The following is a 24404-nucleotide window of genomic DNA, read 5'->3' on the forward strand; positions in this document are numbered from 1 at the left end:
CACCAGCTTTCCAGGTGCATTTTTAATATGTTGATGTGTCAAAATTAACATATGGGGGGGCTTCAGAATATTTTTTGGTCTGTTATACTCTTTTACATTTTGTCTTGGAACTGTATGACTTTTAATGGGTATTTTGTTATTCCTCTGACTTTATCTGTCCTTCGGTTTAGCTGGCACAAATGGCATTGATTGGGTCTCTGTTTTTATTTTCCCAGACCTGGGAGATTGAAGCTATGTATTCTCTGTTTAGGGTGGAGAGATATAAACTATTAGCTCTCAAGTGTCCTTGGTTAGGGGAAGATGAGGTCTTGTGATTTACCAGCTGGCTGTAAGTTGCTCAAACTGTTTGGCATTGTTTAATTTTCTTTTCTCAGTTTCCTCATTCTACTTGCCCAGAAATTTTCCTAGCTTCTTGATATCTTATCTTACTATGTCATTGAGGTCATTGAGTGGTGAATAAAGCATGTGATTTTGTTGTTGTTGTTTTTTTTTTTTTTTTTTTTTTTTTTTTTTGGTGATCCAGCTTGTGGACATTGCATTGAACTGACCTTCAGTCCCACAGGCCTTCTGCTACTTCTGCCTCAGTGTTAGGCCAGCCCAGGGGAGAGTTTGCTTATAAGCCTTTTGTTATCAATACACTTTAATCTTATCCTTGCACCAAGCCCACAGAGTTATGATAACGAGAACTCTGACTCTCTTGGACATCACTGTGAAAAATATTCCCTTCGTAGATGTCAGAAAGTGCTGAGAAGTCTTCGCTGAGCAACGTGCAAGGGAAAGGAAACAAGATTCTGGACCAGGATTTGCTTTACTGGATGCAAAAATTCTTTTGAGTGGTTGAATAAGGTAAGAATGCCTATATTTTCTTGGAGAGGGAAGGGTAGATGTTGAGTTATCCATTGCCTCAGAGATCTTGAGGAAACCCTCAATCCTCACTCCATTTTCTTAAACTTTGGAAACCCACTTTGCCAGATTATTACTTTTTACTTTCACAGTCTTGAGAAATAGGGACCTCAGCATGGTGAAGATGTGACAAGTGGCTTGCTATTGTCTCATTATAGCCTCATAAATGACCTTTCAGGATACTGTTAGATTAACTGAGAACCATTAGGAAATGTATAATCCTTTAAAATGTAATTATTGGTTCTGCTCTCCAGGGTTCATTTGCCTTCTGAACAGGTAAGACAGTTGCTTTAAAGGTTGAATTTAGATTTTAATTATTAATGAGAAATAAATAGTGCTAATGGGTTCAAAAAGAATTGCAATATGTTGGCAGTAATTCTGGCAACAAAATAAGAGTGATGAAACACATCAGGGATGTCACTGAAATCTGAGTAAGAGGTGGAAACTCTACTGTTAAATCAAGTGATACTGTTGACTTATGCAAAAGGCAGGTAGTAGAAATGAGTCAACAGAGAAAAATGAGCAAAAAAAATAAATAAATAAAAACCCATGATTTTATACCATGTCTATTTGTTACACAGGCTCCTATCACATGACCACATTTACATGTACAATTTGCCTGTAGATGATCTGGGGTTGGGAGATCCAGCTGTCATCAATTTTTTTTTTTTTTTAATCTTCACCCAAGGATATCTTTTCATTGATTTTAGAGAGAGAGGAAGGGAGGGAGTGAGGGAAAGAGAGAGAGAAAGAGAGAGAGAGAGAGAGAGAGAAACATCAATGTGAAACAGAAACATTTTGGTGGATGGGACAATGCTCCAGTCAACTTAGCCATCTGGCCAGGGCAGTCATCCATTTTTTATAGCCTTTTTTGTATAGAAGCTCTCTTAGCCAATAGAAAGGCTTATAAAAACAAAAGCTTAGAGCAAGAAGTTGGCTACTGAAGTTTGGGTTTGATGTTTGCTACTGAAACAATAGCTAATGACTAGTAAACCTCTTTGGATCATCAAAGATTCAAAGGCATATTTTAGATCTGCTTCCTGACTTTTGGGAGCTGTCAGTGAAACTTGGGACCAAGATAAAACACTAATTTGTTCTGCCCTAAATTTGAAGTTGCTGCTGCTGCTGTTGAAGGTGATGATGGTGGTGCTATTTGGCCGAGGAAAGCCTACCAGTAACCTGGAAATTTGGGAAGATGTTCCAGTTTCTTTGTCGACTCCCAGTTTAGCCCTACCTCTAAAGTATTTGCTGGTAGACTAATTTTTAACCTTTAGTCCAGAGGTTGCAAAATAAAATGACTACAAAGACCAGGCAGTGACTTAGATGGACAAGGCCCACTGGGTAGGAACTAGGGCAGATTGGAGAAGGCATGCCCCAACAAAAGGGAACACCACCTATTAAGCTTTGAAACTTTTGGCACATGGGAATGCTAGCTCAGGGTTACCATACTTTATGAAGTATTTTGAAAGGAAATTTAAAGTTTCAGATTTACAAATGTGTACTCTATAAAAAATTATAAGATTTATTTTTTATCTTGCCAACAAAGTCAAATTGAAACAAAAAATTGTCTGGGCAACACTAAACACAACTGTTTGTTGCCAATTTACAATTCTTGGGGGTAGCAACATCTTAGCCACATAATACCATTTGGGGGGCAAGTCTTCGGACTCCAATCCCATCCCACTGCTCAGGCTTCCCAAAGTAGGCTCTCAAGTCCCCACCTGTGATTCCAATAATCCTTTAATAGTAGTCTCCTATAAACTCCCTTTAAGGACTGTGAAGAGCACAGTCATTGCCATTTTGGAGCTTAATGATGAATATCAACGTTTTAAACACTTATTACAGTCCATGGAACAAACAAATTATTATTATATTCTCTTCTTATTTTTATAGGAACTCTGAGATAGGTACTAAAATTGTCATCATCATATTCCTATTTACATATGGAGAAATTGAGGCTCATTATCTGGGATTTCCCAAGTTCAATTGCAGTAAGTGGGAGAAATGGAACTTAAATTCTGAAGTCAGACTTCAGAACCCAATTTTTAACTATCACAGTATAGTTTCTCCTGTTGTATTATATGACTTCTTAGCTTTTGTAATCCCTCTGAGCAATGATGAATTCTCCTCCTAAAATATCCTAAGGAATTTACAAGCAGATTTTCTGCTTTTGTAGAACACAGGGGCATTTTTATTTTTATCCTTGTCCTCTGCTACAGGGTTTGCAAAATGGGTGAGATCCTTTTTATCTCTGAAGAGGGAAATTTCATTAACATCTGTCTTGAGACAGAGATGCCAACCCCCTTTTTATGCCATTTTCTTATCAGGTAGTATTTAAAGTTAGAACATAGAGTTTAAAGGCCAAAGGTATGGGTATCACCTCCATGTGGACAAGATAATTTTACTTAGTCTATAACAACAGAGTAAAACCCTCACCTGAGCAAGTACAATGTGATCGGATCAGTCATCATAGTTGACAGACGTTCTCCAACCTAGAGCCATGTACAGACCTATAAATAATATCATCACCATAAATGAAGGCAGTAATGATGTAGCCAAGGGGTGCAAATAGATTTTCACTTAGTTGCCAAAGCTGAACAACAAGTGGTGGTTGCCAGGATGAGCACTGTGCTGAGAAGGATTTGGAAACCCCATCTGAACTTATCTAAGACTTCTGTTAATTGATTGGTCTTGTGTGCAATGGGCTTGGGATATGGAACTAATGGTGCGTGTGCTCTGTACTTGCCTGGTACAGCCTATTCATATGGAAGAGCTAGGACATCCTGGGAAGCTTAAAGCATATGCATTTTAATTTGTGATTCTGTCTTTTTCTGCCTCTTCCATCTCTCCTTTCTCTTAGGAAAAATGGCCAAACGTACCTTCTCCACATTAGAGACGTTCCTGATTTTCCTCCTTGTAATGATGACTGCAATCACAGTGGCCCTTCTCAGCCTCTTGTTTATCACCAGTGGGACCATTGAAAATCACAAAGGCAAGTGTCATGGGCTCTCTTGGATGCTGTGCCTCAGCCTGCGGGAAATTCCTTGATTACTGGGGACACTAAGGCAAGAAATAGAGTCTGCTGATAATGCTGATGACAGGACAGTTCAATGTGTACTTAATATGCCTGGCATAGCCGCCTAACCTTCACATTAAATTGCTCTTTCTGCACTGATAGCAATTTTTATCGTTTACCTTTGCCCCCACCATTGACAGCATGTGGCATGCAGTTATTTGTCTTCTGCTTTTTCACTGATCTAAGAACAGTTCAGAATTCTTCAAGGCCCAGTGATGTGAGCTTTTGCCCTGATCCTCTTTTCTTTCCCTTTGCCTCTTTTTGGCATCATTTCTCCTGGGGGATAAAGGTAAATAAAAGATCCACTGAGTATCAATTAGTCTTTAAAAAGCCTTAAAGAGGGGAGACTTGAATTCAAATCCTTGGGAGGGCCAATCAAGCTCTGTAAATGAGGTTGAGTAGGGAGGTGGACCAGGCTGGAGGCAGTTGCGATTTTGGTGAAGTGGGTCTACAGACCCTCCTGAGTGCCAGCTGTTTGTTATTATGATAAACATGGACTCAGTTTTCCTGAGTTTTCAAGAGAAGCTAGAAATTGAGGTGTTTAGACATCTTTTGATTTTTTTTAGTAGAGATGAACTTAGTTTTTGAAATCTATCTAGTCTATATTTATAGGCAATAATGGGCCATGAGTCTTTGATAATGCCTCTACTTCAGTGTTAGGTTATATTATACCCATTAAATGAGTAGAGAAACAGTGGGGATTGAGTGCTTTGACCAAAGTAAAAAAAGGGCTGGACTTGGGCCAAATGGAGAAGAAGATGGCCTGTTTTCACCTCAGTTTTCTCTTCTGTGGCTTTTTCTCTTTTCCAGAGTATTCTCTACCATGTCCTGTGCTTTGAATTCCCCGCAAACACAGAGGACCAGAGATCCTCTCACCAGCAGTGGGTGGAGCAGGGTCTTGGACTGGTAGAAATGAAAGGGTCTGTAAGGCTGATCTAGTTTTAGCTCTTAAAATGAGACTTAGGTTGGTTATCAGTAATTACAGTAACTACTCTCAGAGTAGAAGTTGCTGTTTTTTGAAGGGTTACTTTTTTTGGCAAAAGCTCCTATAAAGGTAGGTGCTAGTCTTAGTACCATTTTGTAGAGATGGAAGCTGGACTTTGAGGTCACAAAGAACTTGCCCTTGGCTATGTAAGTTTTGCTTTGGTTGACAGCACACTCCTGCGTCAGCATTAATAAAGCAATAGCAAAGGTTCCTACTTCCTTTCTTGCAATACTCGATGTCTTGTAGAGAATGTGGGCTTGGGGAGGAGAAGACACAGTGTCTAACTCCATCTGGAATGTGGTTGAAATTGCATCAGATTCTAAGTTGGAGGATCTGGTTTGGGCACCTGATTAATCATATGCTCTCCATGAAGTCTTGATTAAGTCACTCTCTGGGCTTTAGTATTCCTGCATGTAAAACCGAGGAGATTGGACAAAGGAATCTCTAATTTGTTTTCGAGCTCCAAAATTCTAGGAGCCCATAAATTGTTGCTACTAACCTCTAGCCTAAGTACTTCCTGACCACTAACGCCTTGAAACACTGACATCTGCCACCTTGACCACCTGTGACTGTTGCCTGGGTTGAAAACAAACAAGCAAGTAAAATGTATATGTAAGATGTCTAAAGGTGTAAATAAAACCAAAGCTGTAAGCCAGCCATTGCTCTACATTTTTAATATGCATCAACATATTTATTGTTCAAAACAATCCTATGAAATAGAGTATTATTATTACCTCTATTTTATAGATGACATCAGAGAAGGAAAACTCTGATTCCAAAAAACCTCCGCTGCCTTGCGGCATACCTCTTCAGGGGAAAGGCTAAGGGAGTAAACCCCGACAGAAAATCCGGAGCCGGAGTCCCTAAGGCGGTTTGACGTTGTAGTCAACACCGGCAACTCCTGCGGCGCACCTGAAGCCAAGCTGTATTGACTCCGTCTTTCCCTTGGACCCTTCAGCTGCGAAGAGAGGGGGGGTCTGCTGCATGGGCAACAGCAGACCCTCCATATCACCCTGCCCAGGCTCTGTAGCTTCAGCTTCACTGGAGAGGACACTCCAGCGTCATCACAAGATGTCGATTCAACACGGGAGGAGACAGATACCGTGTCACTCCCGAGTTGGACTGCACAGCCATTCTCGGCGGTGCAGATAGACACTTAAGAAGCTACACCATCGTCTCCCGAGACGGACGGCTGCCGACGACGACGATGATTTTATAGATGAGAAAATTGGGGTGAAACAGCCTAAGTGATTTGTTCAGCTAGTAACTGGTAAAGTCAGTTCCACTTAATCTCTATACCATTCTGCCTCCCTGATATTTGCATGCATATGTGATATATATGCATCACACACACACACACACATATATACATATCATACGGAAAGAATATAGTGTGTACATATACATGTATGGTGATATGAGAATCATTAACATAAGGTAGAACTGTGCCGACAAATGTATGATGGTCTAGGTTGCATTCAGAATGAGTTTTTTTTTTAAAGAATAAAAGTCTTGAGAAGGTTGTGGGAGATCAGAGCTGGGTAGAGACAGCTGGGCTGGCATCCTGGAGACAAGGAGTTGAACTGGATGTGGGCATGATGGAAATGAGCCAACTCTGAAGTGGGTAGTGGATATTGGTTGGTGGAGCAGAAAGGAGTAAGGGCTCTGGATGGAGAGAATGGTGGAAATGAATCCCCAGAGGTTGGGTTTAGTAGGTTGTGTGCCAGGAAGCTGGCACTAGATTTGTTTGGTACAGAAGTGCATGGTGAACGGAGAAGGGCAACAAGCTTGACCAGAATGGCTTGTGAGGAGAAGCTGAAGGACATTTGGTGGAGGCCTTGATTGTTTTGTTGAAGAAGATCATCCTTAGGATTGATATAAAACAAATTCCTGAGATGCTTTCCACCATGTGTCTTGCACATAAAAAAATATACAAAGGCTTTTCCTTAGGAACCTGAACCTACGTGTTCTAATTGATGCTGACAGATAAGTGGGCTGAATGGGTTGTTTCTCAGATATCTTATTCTATTTTTAGATTCGGGTTTTCCACCCACTGAGAGCCCTCAGGCCACCCAGAGCCCACCAGCCACCCAGGGCTCCACAGCCCCCCAAGGCTCAACGCTCACACAAGGTCCGACAGCCACCCAGGTGTCCCCAGAGCCTCCTCTATTTCAGAACTTCAGTGGCTACCATATTGGTGTTGGGCGAGCTGACTGCACAGGACAAGTAGCAGATATCAATATGGTAGGTAAATCGTGGGCTCCTCAAAGAGAATACGAAATAACAATTTTATTATATTGAATCCTGCATTTGTTCCTGAATATTATAGTATCATCTTCTTGCTTTTCTTGCTTTTCTATTGACTTCACTGATGTGTAATGCTATGAAAATTGTCCTATAAGGAAGAGGGGGTCATTTATTTGACCACAACTCACTTGTAAAGACACTTGGCTGTTTTTTTATGAAGTGGCAGGGCTGAGAAACTCAAATGCTACAGAGGATGGGCAGATACTATAAATAACTGAAGCAGGCCAGTGTAAGATGATAAATATCCAGTGATCCTCAATTTGGGGAGAGTAGGAAGTTGTGGGGACTAGGGTGCAACTAGAAAGTGCATGGCTCTAGCTGATTGTTGCTATGTAAGAATGTGGACTCATGGTTGCTATATCTGACAGTTTTTTCAAGAGAAGCCAGAAAATCTCTAGATTGAAGACCTAAGGATTTCAATCTCTGAGTTGGAAAATGTAGGTAGCTCTAGTTAGTTAAAACTGGAAACTTAACATGGGCCAACGCTGCATATACCAAAGAAAACCCTTCAGTGTATTAGGTATGACCTGCTGGCTGCTATGATGGTGGCAATACCATTTGTATCAATGCTTCCCTAGGAAATTGAGTATGAAGTTGTCTGATGGGATTATCTCCCTCCTATGAAATAATCTTTAGAGTTAAGGATTTATAGTTGATCCTTGAACAAGGTGGGTGTTAGGGTGCTAACCCTCGTGCAGTCGAAAATTCATGTATAACTTTTAACTCCCCCCAAACTTAACTATAATTGGCCCTTTGTACCCAAAGATTCAACCAACTGCAGATCAAAATCAGTATTTTTGATCTGTTGTTGGGAATGTAAAAATACTGCTTTTGATCCATAATTGGTTGAATCCATGGATCTGAAGGGCTGACTGTATTTATTGAAAAAACTCATGCGTAACTGGACATGAACTGTTAAACCCGTGTTGTTCAAGGGTCAACTGTATTCCCTGCTGTGTGTTCTGAAAACTGACTCTGGAATGTAATCCTAAATAAACACTCACATTAGGGTAAATCAAGCAGTAGAGGGAGCATTCTGAAGACTTGGGTACACTTTAAGGATGGGTTTTCTGACACAGTGATAGAAGGGGCTAGTATAGGTGTATTTGATCTGACTTAGCTTAGGGAAGGATAACATAGGAAAAGCCAGGGTTAGGTATCTTTTAAAGAGTACTTAATTGTAAAGAAACCATTTTCTTCAGGTAAAAAACCAACAAACACATCCACATCAACAACCAAAGTGACCAAAGGGAGGGAGCTTTCAATTTCAGGATGTTCCTGGGCAATATGGATGGTAGGAAGGGAGCTGTTTCCTTGTGCAGTACCTTAGACAGGCAGGAGAAGAGATTTTGTTTCAAAAACCAGAGAAGCCCTGAAAGCAGTTAACAAAATTCTGAGCCACATCAGCTCCTTCCTCACCCACAGGGCAGTGAATAGCTTCTGTCAAGCTTATCACTACTTTACCTTTATATTTTTCTACACAGAAGAGTAAATCTTCTTTTATGATGTTGCCTTCATTCTTGAAAACACACGTATTGTCTCACTCATAGCTTTCAGTGTCATGTGGGCTGATTTTCTTTGTCCTTCCTTGGTAGTGGTAGTCTTTTCCTCCATGGGTGAGCCTGCTTTCTGGTAGCGGGGGTGGGGGTGTGGGGGAGAGGCAGAGTGGCTCTGATTCTCTCTTCCTCTGCAGATGGGCTACGGAAAAACTGGCCAGAATGCACGGGGCCTCCTCACCAGGTTGTACAGCCGGGCTTTCATCATGGCGGAGCCTGATGGGTCAAATCGAATGGTGTTTGTCAGCGCCGACATAGGCATGGTGTCCCAACGAATGAGGCTGGAGGTAAGTGATTAATGTGGGAATGAAATGACATAACTTTAAATAAAAGTCTGTGGGCAATTGTGAGAGTAGCTAATCTCTCCTGGTTTTTCATCTAGTAAGTTTCTATGACCTGCAACATTATAAGCTCTTGCCAGTCCAGCAGACAATAGATGAGGAGAAGGATACCCATTTTTCCATCCCAAATCATCCTGGTCAAAATTTGCTTTCAATTTTCCCGATGGTGCATCATCATTTTTTTTTTTTTTGTATGTTTTATTGATTATGCTGTTACAGTTGTCCCAATTTCTTTTCCCTTTGCTCTCCTCCATCTCACCCCTCTCCTTCCAGCAGTCCCACCCCCCTTAGTCCATGTGCATATAAGCTCTTCTCAACATCCCCCTGTCCATTCTGCACCCTTCTACTATGCTTCTTAATTCCCGCACCATTTCCCTCCCTCTCCCCACTTCCAGCTGACCTCCCCCACATGCTCCCCGTACCTATGATTCTGTTCTTACTCTGGTTGTCTGCTTAGTTTGCCTTTGTTTCCATTCCTTAGCTTCTGTTGTTGATAGTTGTGATACTGTTTTCATTTTAAAGTTCATAGCTTTGATCTTCTTTTTCTTAAATAAGTCCCTTGAACATTTCATATAATAATGGCTTGGTGATGATGAACTCCTTTAGCTTTAGCTTTACCTTATCTGGGAAGCACTTTATCTGCCCTTTCATTCTAAATGATAGCTTTACTGGATAGAGAAATCTTGATTGTAAGTCCTTGCTTTTCATCACTTTGAATATTTCCTGCCCATCCCTTCTTGCCTGCAAAGTTTCTTTTGAGAAATCAGCTGACAGCCTTGCAGGCACCCCTTTGTAGGTAATTCTCCTCTTCTCTCTTGCTGCTTTTAAGATTCTCTCTTTATCCTTAGCCTTTGGCATTTTGATCATAATATGTCTTGGTGTGGGCCTCCCTGGGTCTAGTTTGTTTGGGACTCTCTGTGCTTCCTGGACCCAAATGTCCATTTCCTTACCCAAATTATGAAAGTTTTCCTTCATTATTTTTTTCACATAGTTTTTCAGTTTCTTGTTCTTTATGTTCTCCTTCTGGCACCCCTATGATTCAGATGTTGGCATGTTTAAAGCTATCCCAGAGGTTTGTAAGCCTCTCCTCATTTTTAAAAATTCTTGTTTCCTCCTTCTGTACTGGTTGACTGTTTATTTCTTCCTTATGTTCCAATTTGTTGATTTGAGCCCTGGTTTCCTTTTCTTCACCACTAGTTTTGTGTGGATTTTTCTTCATTTCACTTAGCATAGCCTTCATTTCTTCTCTGTCATATTTAATCTTTTCTGTCAGGTCTGTGAGCATCTTTATCACCAATACTTTAAACTGTGCATCTGTTAAATTGGCTATCTCTTCATATGCTAGGTTTGCTATTTCCTTGTAGCTTAGTTCTCTCACTGGAACCTCGATCTGACCCCCATTTTGGGCCATACTTCTCTGACTTCTCATTTTGACAGCTTTCTGTGTTTGCCTCTGTGTCTTGGTAGAGCTGTCACACCTGTTATGTTATAAGGGGTGGAACCTTAGGTATTTGTCAGTGCTGGTGACCTGTTTCACCACGTTGTGGTGCTGTATGTGGGGGAGAGGTCTGAGAGGGAACAGCGATGCTTCCTCATTACTTGCCCCTTTTCCAGGCACTCCTCCCCTTCCAATATTAAGCAAGCTGCCTCCTTTGAGAGACCACTAGTTTCTTCCTCTGCCCCAACCCCCACTGGCTTTCACAGTCAGAAGCAATGGGGCCCTATTTTTCCTAGAGCTGGAACCAAGAGCTACATGATCTGGTATGAGGCTGGGATCCATCTGATTTTGGGCTGGGATTGCTTCCTGGGATTTAAAAGTATAACTGCTTTTCTCCATGGCTACTGTCACCATACTTCTAGCCATGTCACCAGCTGCCTCTGACTCCAGCCCTGCCACCAGCCTCTGCTGCCTCTAGACATGCATCTCCCTGCCAGCTGCTACTCTGCTCCTCATTCTCCATTTAAGCTCTGCCCCTCCTATCTTTCAGGCTGAAGAATTCTTTGTTTCTTTGATGAACTTCCCTATAGTTTTGATTTTCTGTGCTTTTTTTTTTTTTTTTTTAAGTTTTCAAGTGGTTATAAATTCCTTCTTAGTTGTGAGGGAGATGCAACGTTTCTATTTATGCCTCCATCTTGGCTGGAAGTCCATTATTAATGCCAATTTTTTTTGGAAAGCTTATTTTATTCCAGGGGACCTTCATATACATTCTCTCATTTAATTTTCCTTGTGAGAAGCCTGAGAGTGTCAATTAATCAGTAACTCTTCCCTCCAGTTTTTAGACAACTGAGAATAGATATAAGTAACCAGATAAAAATTATAAATACACCGAAGTGAGGTTGGCCATGAATTGCTGAAGCTGTGTGATAGGCAGATATGGGGATTTCATTATATTATTCTGATTATTTTTGTGTGTGTTTGGGAATTTCCATAATAAAATTTGAAGAGAGTAAGTCAGCTCTCTTAATCTTTAAACTGGATTGTAGAATATTACAGGCTCTTCTATGATTTTCCCCAAGTTTAGATCTTGTTACTTACCTATGGGGAAAGTTGAGCTTAGCAGAAAGATGCATGGAAGGGGTGTCTTGGGCTACCTGAGACTTGTAAGACAGAGAGAGAGAGAGAGAGAGAGAAAGAGAGAGAGAGAGAGAGAGGAAAGGAGGGGGGAGAGAGATAGGGAAGGGGAGAGAAAGGAAAGGGAGAGAAGATGGGGCAGGGAGGGAGAAATAGAGTGGTGGACATGGGTTTCCAGGTCTGTCTCTATAAGCCAGTTTCTAGGCCCTGACCCAGATATATATATATATATATATATATGGAAGTTGTGTGTGTGAGGTCACAGAGAGAGAATGTACTCTCTTAATGTCTGCCTGCACATTCATGAGTGAGAAAGAGGTGAGACTGGAGTACCCAGAACAGTAACCATTAAATGTCCATTATTCAGTGTCATGTTCCATCAATCTCAGTTATTAAACACTTTGTTTTTCCACCGTATGAAGGGTCTAGTGAGCAGGGTGATGGGGAGGCCTAAAAGCACTTCTCCAATGTCACTCTCTCTTGGGGAGTAGAATGGAAACCTCTTCAATTTATGGAAATGTGGGGAGAGGGGATTAAGTACATTCCCCACCCCTACACTTACATCAAAACTGACATGGTCTGTTGTTATCCCCATTTTATGGATAAGGAAACAGAGTCTTAAAGACAGTAATTAACCTTTCCAGTTTCACACAGTTGAAAATGGTAAAACTTGTTTCTTAACACACACACACACACACACACACACACACACACACACATATATATATATATATATATATATACTTGATCCCAAAATGTACACTTTTTAAATTAAAAAAAAAAAAAAAAAAACTCACCTAGGGACATTTTTTTTTTTTTCATTGCTTTTAGAGAGAGAGGAAGGGAGAGAGGAAGGGAGAGAGAGAAACATGGATGTGAGAGAGAAGCATCAATTGGTTGCCTCTTGTACAAACCTAGACTGGGGATTGTACACACCCAGACAGGGGATTGAACACAGAACCCAGGTATGTGCCCTGACTGGGAATCAAACCTAGAACCTTTTGGTTATAGGATAATGCTTCAACCAACTGAGCCACATCAGTCAGGGCCCAGAACATACGTTTTTAAAAGTGACATTATTCTGTTATGTTGAAGGGAAAATGCATTGATGACCTGCTTTTTGCAAGGAACTTTGCTAGTCATTTCAGGAGACACACCGCTAAGGGAGTCATAATCCATGTCACTTATGAGCTCACTACCTAGTTGGGGAACAGATGAGAGGTCTGTAACAGAAATATGCAAATAACGAATTCACTGGAATAAGGTACAGTGGTGTGTTAGTTATCTATTACTGAGCAGCAAATAGCCCTAAAGTATTGTGTCTTCAAACAACCAACATTCACCATCTTACGCATTCTGTGGGCCAGGAATTTAGGAGTGGCCTAGATAGGCGGGTCTTGCTTAGGGTATCCTGAAATCGAGATGCTGGCAAGGAACACAATCATCTGAAGGCTTGACTGTGGCCGGAAGACACACTTCCAGAAAGATTCACTCCTGTGGCTGTTAGGAGAAGGCCTCATTCCCCCCACCCCTGCCCCTGTCCTCATGACAGAGCAGCTGGCTTTCCTCAGGGAAAGAGCAGTGAAGAAGCCACAATGCCTTTCACAACCGGGGCTCAGAAGTTGCATGCCACCCCTTTCACCCTGTTCAGTTCATTGGAAGCAAGCCATTAAGTCCATGTCACACTCAGTGTAGCAAACTGAAGCTTTGCCTCGTGAAGGCTCAGGAGTAGCAAGGAATTTGTGATCATACAGTATTTTAAAACCACCACATGGAGATTAAGGGCATGGAAATTAGGGGCAAATTTTAAAGTGAAACTGACACTTGAATGGGCAGAACTTTAAATGGTTAACATGGGGAGGGAGGGCTATCAAATGGAGCAGGTGGCATGAACCCAGAGAGGCACAAGGGAGGAATGTAGACTCTTCTCTGAAGGGGCAGAGGTTAGCTCTGTTAGAACACATGTAGGCATGTGATTGGAGATGGACCTGGAAGATGTGTTGGTCGTAACTGTAGAGGTCCTGGGATGCCAGGTCATTTTTAATTCTGTAGGTGATGAGGATTCTTAGAAAACTTATGAATAGAAAAATGATGCACTCACAATTTTGCTTTAGGATGCTTAATTGGATGGTGATAGCTGAGGTGAATTGGAATAGGCCAGGACTAGAGGTGAGGACACAAATGGGCAGAATCTTTAAATTAATGTCAAGGCTCTCTTACTGAGGGTTCAGTTGGGAAAGCAGTGATCACACTAGGCATTTCAAACAGAGAGGGATTTAATACTCTGGGATTTTACAAGGTGTTAGAAGGCTGAAATAGCTATGAAGGGAAGCCGGAGTTGTAGAAAGCATTTTGACTCTGTTTGGGAATTTCCCCTGCATCATGTGAGCCTGGCATAGAAGTCCTAAACCAATGGGATGGCAGTGAGACTATAGGATAGTAAGAGGTCAAATTAAGTGCTAATGAGATTTGGGAATTAATAGACATAAAATCTAACACTTAACATAGTTCCCATGATGAGTCAGGCCCTGTTCTATATATTTCATTAATATATATGTCCATATATATTAATTAACAACTTACAACTGCATGACACTTCTGTGTCATAAGATTGAACTCATGGCAGTTGTTTGAAGGCTTGACTGTAGCTGAAAGGTCTACTTCTAAGGTTGCTCACCCACATGGCTAGCAAGTTAGTACGGATAGAAAGGTTCCTTTCCACATGGACCTCTCCACAGGATTTCTGGGGTGTCATTAGGTCATAGTGTTGGCTTCCCCAGACCAATAAGTGTAATAGTCTGTGTCAGGGAATACTGAGTTCATTTTGGGAAGTGAGGCAGTAAAGAGGACGTTGCACAATCTGTTCACTGCTCCCACAGTGCTTTTCTCCCAGGTAGTGCATGACCAGATAGCTCTCTTCATTTAAGGCTCTGATGAGGGGTAATCTCTTTGGAGAGATCCTTCCTCACTAACACCAATTACCCTCTTTTTCCCTACACAGCAATATTTTGCTTCATAGCATTTATCACTATATAATATATTACATTTTTTTTTTGTTTATTATCTTTCTCTCATTAGAATAAAAACTTTTTCAGAGTTGGAACCTCATATACTTCTAGTTAGAACAGTACCTGGATATTAATGTTTTGTGTGGAGGGAAAAATAGGTAAGAGTCCCAACTCTATCATTAGAGAGACTTGGATGTGGATTCAGGCTGTGCAATTTATTAGATCAGTTGGAAATTTATTTAACTTCTGTATACTTCAATGTTATCAGCTAAAAGGCAAAGTTAAAAATACATGCCTCTTGAACTTATTGTAATGATTTTTAAATGACATAATGTATGTAATACCTAGCATTGTGTGTGTTTGCGCATAACAAGACTATAAAATGTTAGCTATTGCAATTATTGTTGTTGTTATTACTATGATGATATACTAAAGCTATATATACTATAGAAACTATATGGACTACAGATATACTGTGATGATATATAGAGTGAAGGGCCACTTGACAAGGCAGTCTTTGGTATGGGTCAGTGATTAGACTCATTAGAGCCTTTGCTCATGCTAAACTCCTATGTTATCTCTCTTCTTAGTTTTTTTTCTTTTTTTTCCCTTCTTCCTTGAAGGTCGTGAACAGACTGCAGAGGAAATATGGCTCCCTGTACAGAAGAGACAATGTTATCCTGAGTGGCACTCACACACACTCTGCTCCAGCAGGATATTTCCAGTATACCGTATTTGTAATTGCCAGTGAAGGATTTAGCAATCGTACTTTTGAGTACATGGTCACTGGCATCGTGAAGGTAGGCCGAGAACCCCAGAGGCCGCTGTTCCTTGCCAGTGCGCACAGTGTTTTAGGAGTGTGCTATGGATAGTCCCTATAGGATCTTGGTCTGAATGCAGTCTTAGCACCTATGTCCCTTCCCCCATCCTGACTCCCTTGTAGCTTCTGGTTCTGAGCTGTGGGCTGTTAAGCCTGAGGCATTGATTGATTGTAGAGCATGGTTCAATGGCAGAAAGCCTCCTGGGTTATCTAAAGAGACAACATTTTGAATGTGACCTTAACAAATTAATTATAGGGCCCCACACAGTCTATTCTTGCACAAAGTCACACAAAAAGACACAAACCCATCAAGGCACCAAAAATAATTACAAATAATCCCAATCTTTTCTTGTATTTCCAAATCTTTCCTTGTATTTCCCAAAGAGCATAAAAAGAGATCTAATTTATAAATTCCTCATTTCTTAAGTCCTCTACGGCAGCTTTAGACTGACATAGTGCTTCTACCAGTATCCCAAACTTTTCTCCCGTGTGTGGTTTTGGTACCTGTTCTTTATTCCTCTCCTCCCGCCTTCCAGTTTCTTATTTCCTTGCATAGAATCCTTGCTTATGTTTTCTTTGCCTTTCAGGTTTAGTCTTTCTCTACTTTATCTTGTAAAGCCTCCACCACCCACCTACCCTAAATCCAGAGATCCAGTTGGCAAAGGCAGAAATTTCTTTGAAACACTTTTTTCCAAACTGTAACTAATAATTTATAAATGTTTTTAAGAATTCAATTTTATGGGTTGCAAGAAGCATAAAAGACTAAAATAAAAACATTGGAAAACACCATAGTGCATAAAACACATTGTGAACTCTATTTTATGATATATATGTTGATGTGTATTAAATTATGATGGAAGTTGTAGAGCTTACTATGCTTCTCAAACATTGAAAAACTCTGCTTTAGAGGGTGGTGGGATGGAGAGAATAGAGAGAGTGGAAATACCTACATGTTAACAAATTCTGTCGCAGGGTTGTAGGAGTCAAGTCTCCCATTTGGGCCATCAGAAATGGCAGGTTGTGCCTGACTCAGCAATCAGGGGCAGATCAGCACGGTGCTTCTCTGTATGCAACACTTTTTCTGTCTCAGACCTGAAGGCCATGTCTGTTGACCTCCCAAATGACACCAGCTGTATGGCTCTCCAGCTTTTGTCCTGTAGCAGGAACAGGTTGGAGACCAAGGAAATTGTCCACAGGTCTTTTATGTTTATATTGACTAAGTCACTATCTCCAACAGGATTTCTAGCTTTAGAACTCTCTCTCTCTCTCTCTCTCTCTTTTTTTTACCCACAGAGCATTGAGATAGCACACACAAATATGAAACCAGGCAAAATCTTTATCAATAAAGGAATAGTGGATGGTGCACAGATCAACCGAAGCCCTTCTTCTTACCTTCAGAATCCACTGTCAGAGAGAGCAAGGTGAGGAGGGTAATTAACAAAATGAAACCATGTGTTTCATTTAGGAAAGAGCAACAGAATCTAAGAACAGGGTTGTTACTTGATGAATCTAGTGGGATCCTAAAAGAGCATTAAAGATACAATAATTTAAAAACATGTTTATAATCTAAGACAAGCAGAAATAAAAAGTGAACGTAGAAACACACACGGACCTACACACGCATCTTCTCAATTGGAGGGCTGTGGGAGTCAGTGCAGATATTTGAAGGACTCCAGGCTTTGGAATCTGACAGAATTGTATCACTTCCTAGTTGGGTGATCTTTAGGATATATATGGTGATGATGATAAGTGATTTACTTAATTTATTGGCTCTCAGTTTCTTCATCTGTAAAATGGAGATAAAAATGTGCATAACAAGTATTTGTTAATGAGTCACTCTCATTAATTCATCTCAGTCCAACAGAATGTGGCGAGAGAGAGGAGATAAATGAATTGAAAAACTGGAAGAACAAGAAAGAAAAGTAGAATAATTGAATGGAACAGCTAAGGAAGTTGATATTTTTTTAAGCGATGAACAAGATTGCAACAGACAAGGCTATGATGGCAATGTAAAATAACATCTCAGTTCAGCTTAACCACTTGATATTTTACATTTGTCCACATAGTTTTCAACAGCTTTCAAGAGAGTTGATTTTTTTTTTTTTTTTTTTTTAGAAAATATAATTTGCTGTCCCTTGAAAGGACATAGAAGAACATTTTAAGTCACAAGTCATGAATGCTTTTGGTTTTGCATATTTCCTGCTATTTTTAAGAGTCCCATTAAAATTTGATATGAGTAGAAATTTCAAAGAGAAATCCTTTTTGTAAGAAATGTTACATAATATTGCATATATTACATAAAATGTATATTTCATCTCCAGCTAGCCCATCTAATGCCCCTAACTCTGATCACAGTTGCAAACTACTTTAGCTGAGGAATGAGGTGCTGGGTGCAGGTCATGAGACTGCAGCGCGTCAGGGAGCCTCTCTTACTGAGACGCGTGTTGGTGTTTGTTTCTGGGCCAGCTTCAGCTGTTTGTCATACATGGTGCCCAGGCTCTAATGTAAAGCTGACTAAATTTTTTTCTTTGGGTGGCTAGATATTCTTCAAATACGGACAAGGAAATGGTAATCTTGAAAATGGTAGATTTGAATGGAGAAGACCTGGGCCTTATCAGGTACGCTGTTTACTTTTTTCTTTTTTTTAAAATTCTGTTTGGATAACTTTTCTTAATGACAAGAGTCAGGATGGGGAAGAGGTTACAATAGTGGCTGTAGAGGATGAGAATAAGTTGAATCAGTGATTTTCAACATTTTTTATCTTATGGCACACATAAACTAATTACTAAAATTCTGCTGCTCATCAAAAAATATGTTTTTGCAGATCTGACATAAAAAAGTAGGTATAATTTTGATTCATTCATACTGGATGGCTATGTTGCATTGGCTGTCGTTTTTTTTTTGTTTGTTTGTTTGAAAATCTAAAAAAGAAAGAGGTCAGTGCCCCTGACTAGTTAGGTATTGCATGTTTTTAAAAGTTCTTGCTGCACACCAGTTGAAAATCACTGAGTTTAGTTAAGAGTTCAGACTCAGGAACTGGATACATCTGTGGTCCAGATGTGGACTCTATGGCAATGTTCTCAGCCTCTCAGGGCTGAGCTTTTCACCTGAAAAACAGAGCTGATGAAAGGATTATATAAACGGGGGATCTGGGTGAAGAAGTTTAGTACATCTGACATTTGATATAAAGACTCAGTAAATGTTAGTGCTCATGACTATATCAATATTTTATATGTGGAACTTTCATGATGGTAGACAATTATCTATTGGTAAAAAAACAAACAAACAATCTGACAACTGGGCAAATGAATGTGGGATCGAGATTATTCACCTGTGCTTTCCTAAAAGGATCAAGTGAAGTCTAATGTAGGACTATGCTAATTAGTGATGCACGCAGAACTGAGACCACCTAAAGGAAGCAGATGATGTAAAATTACAATTTGACACCGACTTTAGCACTTTTTTGTAAACAAGAAAACATGGGAAATTTTTTCTTTGAAAAGGAGTCATTCACATTTATAGGTTATTTTGTCACTGAGATTGGACTGACCAAAGGTGAGTAACAGTGCCAGACATCGTGATGTGTAGATTTCCAAATGATGCAGAAATGCCCTAAGAAAGTGTATGCTCGCCCTTGGATGCTGAAATCAAATGTCTTGGGTTCATTCTGGGCTCTCATCCTTCTTAGTTCTGTTACTTAGGCCAAGTTATCTAACTGCTCTGTGTCTCAGTTTTCTTAACTTTAAAATTGGGGGGCATAGAAAATTCTTAAAATTGTTGATAATATGTTAGTAAAGGTGGTGAGGTTCTGCCAGGTAGAATGATGAAATATTTAAGTGAAAGGTATGCAATAAATTAAAAGTAATAAGGGGTGAAGATAAACATTAAAGACTATGAGTTATAGTTCAGATACCAGGGGTCTCTATTACTAGAAAGAGAACAGCCTGATGGTAAGGAGTTCAGGTTTTAGATATAGATTTTAAGACCTGGGTTCAAATCCCAGCCCTGCCACTTATTAATCCTGTGACCCAGGGGAATTAACTTATATACTTATACCTCAAATATTCTGTTTTAAAATGGGAAAAATAGCTAAGAGGGTTGTTTGAAGATTAATAATGCACGCAAAGCTCTCGTGTTGGGCCTGACATAAAAAAAAAGTTTAATAATTTTAGCTAAGAGGTAAGAAATAGAATAATATTCTACCACTTCTAAAAACTCCATTATTGGCATATCAGGATGCTTAAATTCTTAGCATTGGAGTCACTTCTTTGGGTTTAAAGTGAGGACACTGAAAACTCTTGATAAAATAAACTTTATTATAAACTCTTGATAAAATAAACTTCTATTACAAAGAATTCATGTATTGATTAGTTGCTACCTAACATTTAACTCAACAGACTTTCTAAATGTCAGGTGTGCAATTGTGTGTGGGAGATATGTTATGATAAATATGTCATGGGCCCTATCTTCAAGGGTCTTGTAGGGTTAGTTGGATGACTGGGACAGGAGGCTCAAATTACCTTCCATTGTTTCTATAATTGCCACATGTTATCCTCAATGTAATTGCTCCTTCAATTGCCTCCTGTTGCATAGTGAAACTTGTTCTTTACATACATTACAAATGGTCCAAAACGAAGTCAAATTTGGGCTGCTAAGGAACTCAGCCATCACATACAGTTGCCTGTTTTTAGAATCCAAAATCCAAAGTATGAGGAATTTGGAAACACAGAATCTCAGACTTGCAGAGCACAGAGATAACCTAAACTTTAGCTAAGGCCTAGAAAGGTGATGTGACCTGTTCCATGTCACATCCAAGAGTATTTTCTTCACACTGAAACCAATATTGAAGTTCATCATTTATTCCTTCCTACTTCCATTTTTGTTTTCATTTCTCCATTAAACAAGTCCACACTAGGCACCTATCAATACTATGTGCCATGCAACATTTCCCAGTCCTTGGAATGATGCATTTCCTGGCCTTGAATCAGAAATCAAATATCTTGGAATCACCTTGGAATCAAATACCTGTATTCTGTATTCCTTGAGCAAATATCTTAAACTCTGTGAGACTCAGTTTCTACATTTATCAAATGTAAATTTAACATCTTCTTTCTACAGAGAGATTATTTATTCATTCATTCAATATTATGGCATATATGTGTCATGAACCGAGCTAGTACACTGATGAGTAGAAATAGATGTAGTTGCCACCCTTATAGAACTTACGGTCTACTGGTAGAGACAAAGAGCATTCAAATAGTCATACAAATCCATGTATAATTATAATTGGATTAAGTACTAAGAAATGAAGGCATGTAGTGCTATTTTAAAGAGGTTTAACCTAGTCAGGGAGACTGGGAAGGGCTTCCCCGAGGAAGTGACAATGGAGTTGCATAGGAATTAACTGGCAAAATGGGGAGTGGAAAATAACTTTTAACACAGATGTGCGAAAGTCCTGTGGCCCATTTGAGGAATTGATAAAAGTTCGGTGTGGCTGAAGTGCAAAGGGCATTATGAGAAAAAGTTAGAGGTAGACATTAGATACCATGATAAAGATTTTGGTCTTTATAAAAGACCAAAAATCATTAAAGTGTTTTCAGCTGGGGTTGGGAGTTGAGGGCTCTTTAAGGGTTAGGAAGAGTGATGACAATGACTTGAATGAAGTAGAATTATGCACATGAAACTATTTCATAGAACATTAAGTCTTCTACAGATGTGAGGTCACTCTTTGCTCCAATTGATCTAATGGAAATATTTATATCTTTTTGCCTGACATGGTGTTATGCAGAAACAGCAAGTGATTGTTCTCTAGATGTGGAGAACATGTTTGAAATGTTTTGAATTCTGAATCAAAATGTAAGCTGCAAGGCATTTACAAAATTCTCTTTGAGAGGTTCTGGAAGGCACCTTAAAATATGAGTTTGTCATTCAGTGGAGGAGTCTTGAGAGATCCTGTTGTAGAAAGACACAGTATATATGAAGAGACCGTGACAAGAAAAACAAAGAGGTTTCAAATGTTTGCCTCAAAGGGAAAGTCACAAGGGCAGAAAGTCTGAATAGCAGCACTGATTGGTGGAGAGCCATTTCTCAAGCAGTCACCTTTGTGCGGGTGGCTCTGGCAGCGGCTCATTTCCTCAAGCATGGTGCAACTGGACCGCCTTTGTCTCGTTTCTCTTTCCTTCTTTTGTTTCTTGGCTTCTGCAAAGTTTTCTGCCTGAGTTTGCAGAAGTGGCATGGACTCTTCTGTTTTCTTTCTTTCTTTGTACTCAGTCAGAACTCTGGCAGTTGGTATGGCATGGCTTCTACTTGTCAGAACTGCAAGAAAGGCATGAGCAGGTGTTTGAATAATTGCTCCATTGCCTTCTGTTTCTTTGGTTTTTTCCCCCACCCTGCCCACCCCTCTCCCACAGTCAATCCCCACCCCATTGTCCATGTCCATGGGTCATTTATACATATTCTTTGACTAGACCCTTCCCCTTCTTACCCACCTTCTCTTCCTCCACCCTCCCCACCTTCTGTTTTTTATACTGAAAATCTTTTCATTCTTACAGAAAGGGTCATGTAAGGGGGCCCTTTAAAGGCACATTTAATAAAAACAACAAAGACAGTGATTTGTTTAACCTACTTGAATAATTTGTATACACACTTAGAAAAATTCAATGTATGAAATTACACTAATTTATTTGATCATATTGGCTTACGGAACTTAAGCATGGTGTGTGCATGTATAAATCTTCTCTACCATCCAAGACTATGACTTCTTGAGTTATAATGTCACACTGTTTATTCCCTGTGACTCTATTCTCCCCTCTTTATTCCCCTCAATCTACTTAACCCCATTCACAGGAAACAAATGGGGAAGGGTCAGTGACTGCCTTTCACTAACTGCTCTTAACCTGTTCTCTTTTCTCAATCTCATCTTGTCTTGATACGTTCTGCATTAGCATTAACTGGTTTGTGAAGCCCTGGTCTCCGTTCATATCCTTCACTGAATTTCTTTCCTGTTTGCCCCTTGTATGTTGCTGTGAAGTTTGTTGCTACCTTCCTGCTCCACCTTTCCTATCAGCTTGTCTGTGTTCTCTCCAGGGAAGCATAGGCCTTGGTTGTACAGTGAAGGTGCTTAGTAAGTGGTCCTTGATAACAGTGATGATAGCTGACTGATAACAGAGATAAATCATGCTTGTTAATTTAATTTGTCCCAAGGTAAGAAACCAGAGCCATAAAACTCAGTTGTCGTAACCAGCAGAAGACATTGGACTTACTTGATTGTTGGATTTCTGGAAAATTCTTAATTCAAAGAGAGTTAGAAGGTTGTTATTTTTTTTCCTCAAGTTTTTCCCCCTGTGTGAAAATAATATATACTCACCAGAGAAAACTTGAAAAATATAGGGAAGTAGAAAGAAAGAAAAATTAACTCAGTTATACTTCGTCAAGTCAACCATACTTAATATCCAGGTACATTTTCTTCTGCCCATTTCTCTATATGGAACATATAATAAGAAATAAGCACGGCTCAGAGAGGTCATTCTGTAAATGTGGATGCTTACTTGGTTTCTCTCACTATGGCACTAGAAACTTTAAAATATTATCAAAAATAGTAACAATATTATCTCCATATACTGGGACTATCAAGTGTTTTTGTTTGTTTGTTTTTTGTTTGTGTAGTGACTCGATGTCTAATACTGGTGTTTTTTTCTTTTTTGTCTCAAAGTCTATGTACTCTTATGTTAAAACCACTAATTTCTCTGCAGGTTATAATTTGCCATATGTATTTTTCTATTACTCCTTTCAACTTTTCTTTATTCTTATATTTTAAAGGTGCCTCTTATGAATGTTGTGTAATTTTATTTGTTTTTACTCTGACAATTTTCGTCTTTTAATGAGTGAGTTTAGTCTCAGATATAATGATTATTATATATCTGGATTTTTTTCCATTGCCTCTCATTTTGTGCTTTTTGTCTCCTTTTTCAATGCTTCTTACCCCCTCTCTTACCCTTTTAGGTTGGTAGGGATTTAAAAACACCTTTCAGTGGCAGATTGTAGTTTCCAAAGCTGGCCACATAGCTCTCAACTGATAGATTCCATGCAAAGTGGCTGTGACAGGGTGCATCACGAGGTGAAGATGACTTTTCTGGCCCTTGAAACTTGCCTGGCCCTGGGGCTGCTTTGCTGAATAGAAGACAGAAGAAGTGACACTGTGCCAGGACTGGAAGCTTTTTTTTAAAGTAGACTTTAGTTTTTTAGAGCAATTTTAGGTCCACAGAAAAATTAAGCAGAAAGAACAAAGATTTCCTATACACTCCTGGACTCCCAACATTCACACCCTCCCTGACTATCAACAGCTATGAACAGCCTGTACCAGATGGTACATTTGTTATAAGCGATGAGCCTACATTGACACGTCATCATCACCCAAAGTCCATAGTTTACGTTACATTAATAGTTCTCTCTTGGCGTTGTCTCAAGTGGTTGTCTTTTTTTTTGTTTGTTTGTTTTAATCATCTGGTAATCTTGGGACTTGATAACACCTATTAACATTTTGTCACATGGCCTTTTAGACATTTCCCCATTCATATTCATACCTTTTAATTTTAAAAAGTGATACTTGATTGTATATGCAGTTTGGTAACATCCTATGAATAACTTTCAGTGCTATTTAGTGTTTTTGAAATCACCATTTAAAAATAGTTGTATTCCATTCCATGTATGATAATGTGTTCAGCTAACTGGTAATCATTTGATATTTGGGTTATAGTTTTTTTTCCATCATAAAATACACTGTAATAAGCATTCTTGAACAGATATCTTATGCATTTGCCAATGGTTTCCTTAAACT

General features: G+C 39.6%; 1 protein-coding gene across 1 annotated transcript in view; it reads left to right on the plus strand.

Moving 5' to 3' along the window:
- Positions 1–591: 591 nt before the first annotated feature.
- ASAH2 (N-acylsphingosine amidohydrolase 2) overlaps positions 592–24404 on the plus strand; it is a 69696-nt gene continuing 45883 nt past the window's right edge. The window contains exons 1-7 of the mRNA XM_090278038.1: positions 592–846; positions 3764–3895; positions 7000–7208; positions 8965–9114; positions 15372–15548; positions 16862–16989; positions 18109–18186. Of these exons, the coding sequence (XP_090134164.1) occupies positions 3769–3895; positions 7000–7208; positions 8965–9114; positions 15372–15548; positions 16862–16989; positions 18109–18186 (869 nt within the window). The 5' untranslated portion in view covers positions 592–846; positions 3764–3768. The remainder of the gene's footprint in view (positions 847–3763; positions 3896–6999; positions 7209–8964; positions 9115–15371; positions 15549–16861; positions 16990–18108; positions 18187–24404) is intronic.

The sequence above is a fragment of the Furipterus horrens genome, unplaced genomic scaffold (assembly GCF_987537825.1).
Source record: "Furipterus horrens unplaced genomic scaffold, mFurHor1.1.pri manual_scaffold_5, whole genome shotgun sequence".
Taxonomy (NCBI): Eukaryota; Metazoa; Chordata; class Mammalia; order Chiroptera; family Furipteridae; genus Furipterus; species Furipterus horrens.